Source organism: Sinocyclocheilus rhinocerous, unplaced genomic scaffold, assembly GCF_001515625.1.
Source record: "Sinocyclocheilus rhinocerous isolate Xijiao unplaced genomic scaffold, SAMN03320098_v1.1 scaffold509, whole genome shotgun sequence".
In the NCBI taxonomy this organism is placed as follows: Eukaryota; Metazoa; Chordata; class Actinopteri; order Cypriniformes; family Cyprinidae; genus Sinocyclocheilus; species Sinocyclocheilus rhinocerous.
In genome coordinates, this window is record NW_015652428.1 from 1,406,295 (window position 1) to 1,412,807 (window position 6,513).

Here is a 6,513-nt window from a genome sequence, read left to right on the forward strand (position 1 = left end):
GGCTCTCTTCAGATGGCTTTTAATCAAGGGGTCTCCAGCAATGCTCCACTGCTTTAAATAAGACAGAGGAGGAAACCTGATCGGCGCGTATGCAGGTCAGAGACGAGGAGAGAGAGACTCCCGCGTCTTTCTTCCTCTTGTTTTCTCGCTGAAGTCTCTTATTCACCATCGAATCAAAAAGAAATGGTAACTTCGCCGATTAGGATGTTAGCAGGACGCTCCCCACTGAATAGGCTTTCAGAACATCAAAACTAAAAATTTCGGCGGGCCACGGGGGAAACGCGTTTCAGTGACGGTGTCGTACTTATCCTCACAAAAAGCTCAAAGGCTCCGGGCCTTTGTGTTCCCACCAAGTCAAAGTAATTCACACGCTCCCGTTTTGCAACCTGCCGTCTGCCAGATACCCCATTTTTCCGCCGCGGCGCTAAAGCTCACGTTTTATGGCTTTATCTCCGCCGTCTTCGGGTTACACGGCGTTTTCATTCTTTTATCGGTCCCTCATCAAAGCGTGAGTCCGTACGGAACGCAGGGAACGGTGGATACGCATGCTGCCAACTCGCTCAGTGCCACAATTTGCGTGCGAGAGGAAATGAATGTAATTAAGGTGCTCAGTTTGCCTGGTGAAACAAAGTGCGCTTCTTGACTTCCAAGTGAAAGCCTGTGTTTGTGCCGCTGTCAGTGCAAGATGGATCCCCTACCGCCTTCTGCCAATTAACAGTCGCTCCGTCAGATATTTGCACCGGACTTTTCCATGTTAGCTTCTTGCAGGTAGCAATCAGCAGGAATAACTTCAAATAAATCACATTATATGTTTGATTTAAACATAAAATTCACTCTCATTTACATATTCAGTTTTTTTTGCCATATGTGGCATAAAGGAAATGTTATAATTCGATTTGAGTTTAATCCGACGCACTTATCCTATATTTCCCAGATTCCTTATTGACTGCTGATGGATTGTAAACAGTAAAATCCTAAAAGAATTGAAGTGCAATCCATTATGATCATTTGCGTTTCACATTTTGCATACGTTCAACAGATTTAGTGAATTCAAAACGGGACTTACCTGCATGCACAAAGTAGGCCAAGTACAGGTCGAGCTCCTTTACGGAAACTCCTATGTGATGCGGCTGCACGCACAGCCCTGGATTCGAGCACTGCTGAGACTTAACCAGTCTTTCGCCGTCAGTACTTTCAAGCGGAATACCTTTGAGTAAAATCACCATGACCAGGTCCAAGCGCCACACTTTGTCCGCCTGACGCAGGCAGTCGATTCTCCTTATCTTGCCCTTCTGGTCGGGGTTGGAGAGCACACAGCAAGGGGGCTTCTTCCCGGTGACAGTGAGCACAAAATCCTCGCGGAACTCCGGCCGGATGTCCTTGCGGAGTTTGGCCAGCAGCCGCGATGCCCACTTCTGCTTGACCTCCGGCTTCTCGCTGAGCAGCTCGTCCTTTACAGCTCGCTCCTCTTCCTTAGACATGCGCTTCTCGTGCTTCTTGAAGTATTTTCTCTTGCGGGCCTGCAAGTTGAACCAAGTGTAGGAAAACGCTTTCACATGGGGCAGCAGTGCTTCAATGAAAGGATGGAATTCATCCTGCGAAGAAGGACAAGGGAGCAAAAATTTGACTGTATGGCTAGAGTTAAAGTTTTAGAAACATCCTTAAAAATATCTTTAAAAAATACAAAGTTACTTTTTTTTTCCTAAAAAAAAAACAACTGTAATTTTTCAAAAAATCCAAGCTAAAGTTAAAAAATAACAGCAGATTTTTCACAGCAGACACCATGAAAGCGAAACATGTACGTCTACATAAAATCCCATTTGATTACTTTGAAAAACGGCCCTCAACTGACTGTGTCTATGAACCGAGCAGGGCAGTGTGTGTGTGTGTGTGTGTGTGTGTGAAGCTCGTCTAGGACATATCTTGGCTCTCTGGCAAGAATGCTGGTCTGTAGGGGTCTGCCAGGGCCGAGAAAAAGCAACAACCGACTAGGAAAATTGGAGTGGCTATTTTTATCTGTTCTCCATAAAAATGCACACACGATTCCAAAAAAACGGAGCTACTTCATTCGCTATCAGTGAGGAGTGTGTTGTTTTCAGACAGGAGTGTGTGCGGGGCAGATTGTGCCGGGTTTTGGGATCCCTTCACCTGCCGCTGGTGCACAACCTGGCAGAAAATCAATTTTTAAAATATAATGACAAAAAGATCAGCGAAATATCGGACGCGGCATTAAAACATCTTTTTGTACATGGCAAAACTCCTTCTTTCAGTGGATATATTCATGCAGGGATTTAAAAAAAAATCTACAATAGGAAATATATTTTAATATTTGCAGAATATTCTTGTATATAACGTGAAATGCAGTTATTAAGGAAAGCTGCAAAATGCAGTAACTGTTAATAAAGGATTTTTTTATTATACAAACTTGAAGCATTTTTAATACTGTACATGTGCTTGGTTATTAAAATAGTAAATATCCAATGCATGCTTTTCTGTATTTGTAGGCCTGCATGTCCATTTCTTTAATGCCTTAAAAAAACAATACACAATAATAACTGGGCAAATAAATAACGTGCGGTTTCTAATATGAAATAATTTGGGATTTTACACAGAAAATAACTCAGGGTTTTTATTACATAGAGAGAATAATGGCAGACTGCCAATCACTAGAATAACATTTCCACAAACAGCAATAGCCCTGCATCGTGTCCCAAAACCGAGCGTGCGAGAGCATGAGAGGGCTGCCAGCAAGCAAGCAAAGTGCACTATGTGCTGAGTGCAGATTTCATTTGAATAAGCACAGATATGAATATAACGCGCTGGGCCTCGGACTAGTGCCTTTAGAAATTTAACAATTAATTCGGCATAATTTAGGAACGTTAATTAAATGAATTTCTCAGGCCAATTTCAAGCACTGCTGATAATGGTTTTTTCGTAATTAAAAATAATCACAATATGCCATTGAGCAAAAATAAATAAATATTACAAAAAAACAAACAAAAATATTTTAATAATTATGGAGGTTTATTAAGCTGCAGATTGAAATAAATGTAGTGTTTGTGTAAGATTACTACATGTCATATTAATTATAGCTGTAGATTCAACAGCAGACTTCATATGGATACATATTGTCATATCTCTTTTGTTACACCACAGGAAATTGAGGATTTGCATAATCATATATCATTATTATTATAGAGTATGGCACAACGTGTGTGTGTGTGTGTGTGTGTGTGTGTGTGTCTCCTGTGAGAACGTATATGTTTAATCATATTGTTTCCTTCCTGTCTTGTTCAAGAATCAAACTCCCTTGCCTCCGAGGCATAAAAACTGTATTGTTTCATCCTGCATTTAAACCAGTGAATGAATTAAAGTAACTTAATCCAAAATCTGTGAAATATTGTTCCTCAATTACTGATATCATCTATTGTTGTGTTTTTATTCATGTATATTATATGCTTTTTATTTAATTTTTTAAAGGATCTGTTGCAGACTTGTCTACGCTCAGACTTCTTGTAAAATTGCTTGGGAAAAAAATCAATATGGAAAATCTCCGGACGAGAATCGAGCTCTCTACTGCAAAAACATGATGTTAACTTTTTGCAATTCTCTAGCGATGTTTTTAAATAAAACAACCGACTGCTAGAATTATTTTGTGGATGATACACAACAGAGCGTAATTTAACATGCAAATTATAATTATGAGAGCGTCCAGAAAGCTTGTTTTCTTCTTTTGTTTTAATTCTAGCAATTCATGAAAACCGAATTCTACATGCTCGTAGCGGCAGAACAAACAGCTCTTCACTTTTTGGAGCGTGCCTGAGTGTCAATATAGGGTCTGGTTAGCATGTCAGGTTTTTCCAGACTCCTAAAGTGTTTCAAGCTGAACCTCGCTGTCCTATAGGAAGGCCTCAGCAGGGAACAATAGTGCCTCGTGGCCAAAAGAGACAAGAGAGTTTTAACACATGCAAAACTATTACGAAAAACCGACAATGTGAATACACAGTTCACCTAATATGACGTTAATACAACGAAAGGCCAATGTATATTTATGCATAAACTAAAATACGTAAAAGTGTTGAAAATGTGTTATTTGGATTTTAAGGATTTTACTATAAAATGAAAGCAGTATACAGATGTGATTTTTGGCATTCAGAAGACTACATGAGTCCTTAAAAATGACACACACACACAGAGAGAGAGAGAAAATAGACCTCATACTGCCTTAACACCGTAACAGAGAGGAAATCAATTGCCCGTCTCAATTATCATCAATGCAACTAAGATTTAATAATATTACTGTCAAATTATATTCAAAAGAAAGGACACAGTGCTTTCTTTTTTTTTTTTGTAAGACTGTAAGCTGTTTATCACAGAGTGCATTATTGCTCAAAAATCTGAGTATCATTTTTTTTAATAAGTACTGTTTTTAGCAACAAATATTGGTACTCAAGTAAATGAAATATATGAGCTATATCTAAGTTCTTATGTGAGGTTTCAAGTTAGTGATATTGTATTACATTTACTGTGACTGATAAATTATGAAAAGCTTCCCCACAGTTTTGCATGGATTTAATAGAAATAAATAGTTATAAAAGAACTTTTGCGAACATATCCAAGTCTTACATTATCAATTCGATATAAAGACGACTTCAAAGTTTGAGAACTTTCTCAGCTCGTCTTTCTCCACACATTACACATAATTTGTCTTTTTTTCGCATGAATCCTTTCCAGTATCTCCAAACAAACTGTAACTAACACGGTCAAAAGAACGTCCCTATATGCGACACAATACTGAGGCCTTCTCCTTTGTTTTGTGCATTCAATAAAATGCACTTAACCAAACAGTTTAAAATCACGTCAAGACTACAGTATAACACTACAGTTTTTCCAGAACTGTCACCTCACTTCACCTGCCACCATGATTCACACAATGAATGTTTTTAAAACCTCTTTTAACCCTTTCAATTGCTGGCCAACTTTAGTTTTATTCTGTGCTAATTACTAAAGTACGATGAGCAACAAACAAACAGCACTGTGCATATATATATATATATAAGTAAGTTATCAAGCATGACAGCACCAAATGTCTTAACTTAAAAAAAACTTATACTCAACTTATCAATATTTAGAACTGCTGCTAAATATCAGAAATATAGAGACAGTGAAGCTTGCAAAAGACTAAATCAGAGTTTCTGCTGCCTTGAAGAAAAAGTCTCATAAGCAGCAGAAAAGCTTTTTTTTGCCGGCAGCTGGTTCAAACTAATGTTAACACAGAAAACGGCATAGTTGTATTGATACTTAATAACAAAACGCACATAAATATAAATATTCTGATCTCAAAAATGTGTTTAAAGGTGCAGACGTTAATGTGAGGTTTTAACCTCAAAAAACAGCTTGGTGTCATAGCAGAAGCTTTTCAAGTCATGCAAAGAGTTTTTATTTTGTATTTCTCGAGTTCTGGTGCTTTAAGAAACCCGGAGTGCTGTGAAAAACCTACAAATGCAACATCAAGAACTTTTTAATCCCCAAATAACCATAAAGCAACCTAATAAGAAGAGCTTACTTTGCTGAATCGTTAAAGATCAATTTTAAAGATCAAATGTGCATAACGTTGACTCTGCGAGTTCAGTGTAACGTTTTCTTTCATGCACAGCGCTCAACTTGCTTCATATCAACGTCCGTCCCCATGCAAAAAGCGGCTAGAATAAAATTCAGCTGTACATAAATGTGCACAAGAAACATATTTGTGTGTAAGGTGGGCGCCATCCGCCATGTGGTAATTCAGTTGGCTCTGTCAGAGCAGAAATGCCTTAGCGCACACTAAGTTACTTGTCTTAAGCAAAGGTTAGTCCCTATCCGTGCTGTCCCGGCCAAAGACACCGCTCAAACGCAACAAACAGAGTTAATAATAGACGAAAATGTCACTTACCTGTGTTAGGCATAGCGGAGAATACATATCTGTCGGTTTTAATTCTTGAATTGGCGATGTATATGTTGTGTGTGTGTGTGCGTGTGTGTGAGTGAGGGTGTGTATGTGTGAATGTATGGGGTGTGTATGTATATGTGTGTATGAAAAGAGAGAAAAAAGAGAGACAGAGAAGAAGGGAGAGAGGGAAAATAAAGCCTTGCTTCTTGCTTTCACATTTCCAACTCTGCGAAGTGCGCGCGACGCTTCAGCGCTCCATAGAGCTGAACTTTAACCCCGCCTCGAGTTACACACATCTACTGTACTGTACTGTTAAAGCCGTATATCCAAACTTTCGGCATTATCATCAAGTGCAGCCTTAGAGAAAAGTCCCGACGACGGATGGATGGAAGTACACGGAGATTTCACAGAGCCATAAGTGAAACTGTGGTGATGAAGCGCCGAGAGGAGCGATTATTTCATCTTGCGGTCATTTGAATAGAAAAAAAGGATAGAAAAAGTCGTCCGGATGCGTTATAAAACTCGCGTTTGGTTCATTCTTCGTTGTCTCTTATAGCGCCGCGCCGCGCGCTTGCATCCGCCGT

The 6,513-nt window shown here is 39.1% G+C and overlaps 1 protein-coding gene across 1 annotated transcript; it reads right to left on the bottom strand.

Moving 5' to 3' along the window:
* Positions 1–915: 915 nt before the first annotated feature.
* Positions 916–6,198, bottom strand: LOC107715117 (nuclear factor 1 A-type-like). Its single transcript, XM_016521186.1, has 2 exons — positions 5,933–6,198; positions 916–1,595 (listed from the first exon to the last, which is right to left on the bottom strand). The coding sequence occupies exons 1-2, from the start codon at positions 5,957–5,959 to the stop codon at positions 1,005–1,007; spliced, it is 618 nt and encodes a 205-aa protein (XP_016376672.1). The 5' UTR covers positions 5,960–6,198; the 3' UTR covers positions 916–1,004.
* Positions 6,199–6,513: the final 315 nt, after the last annotated feature.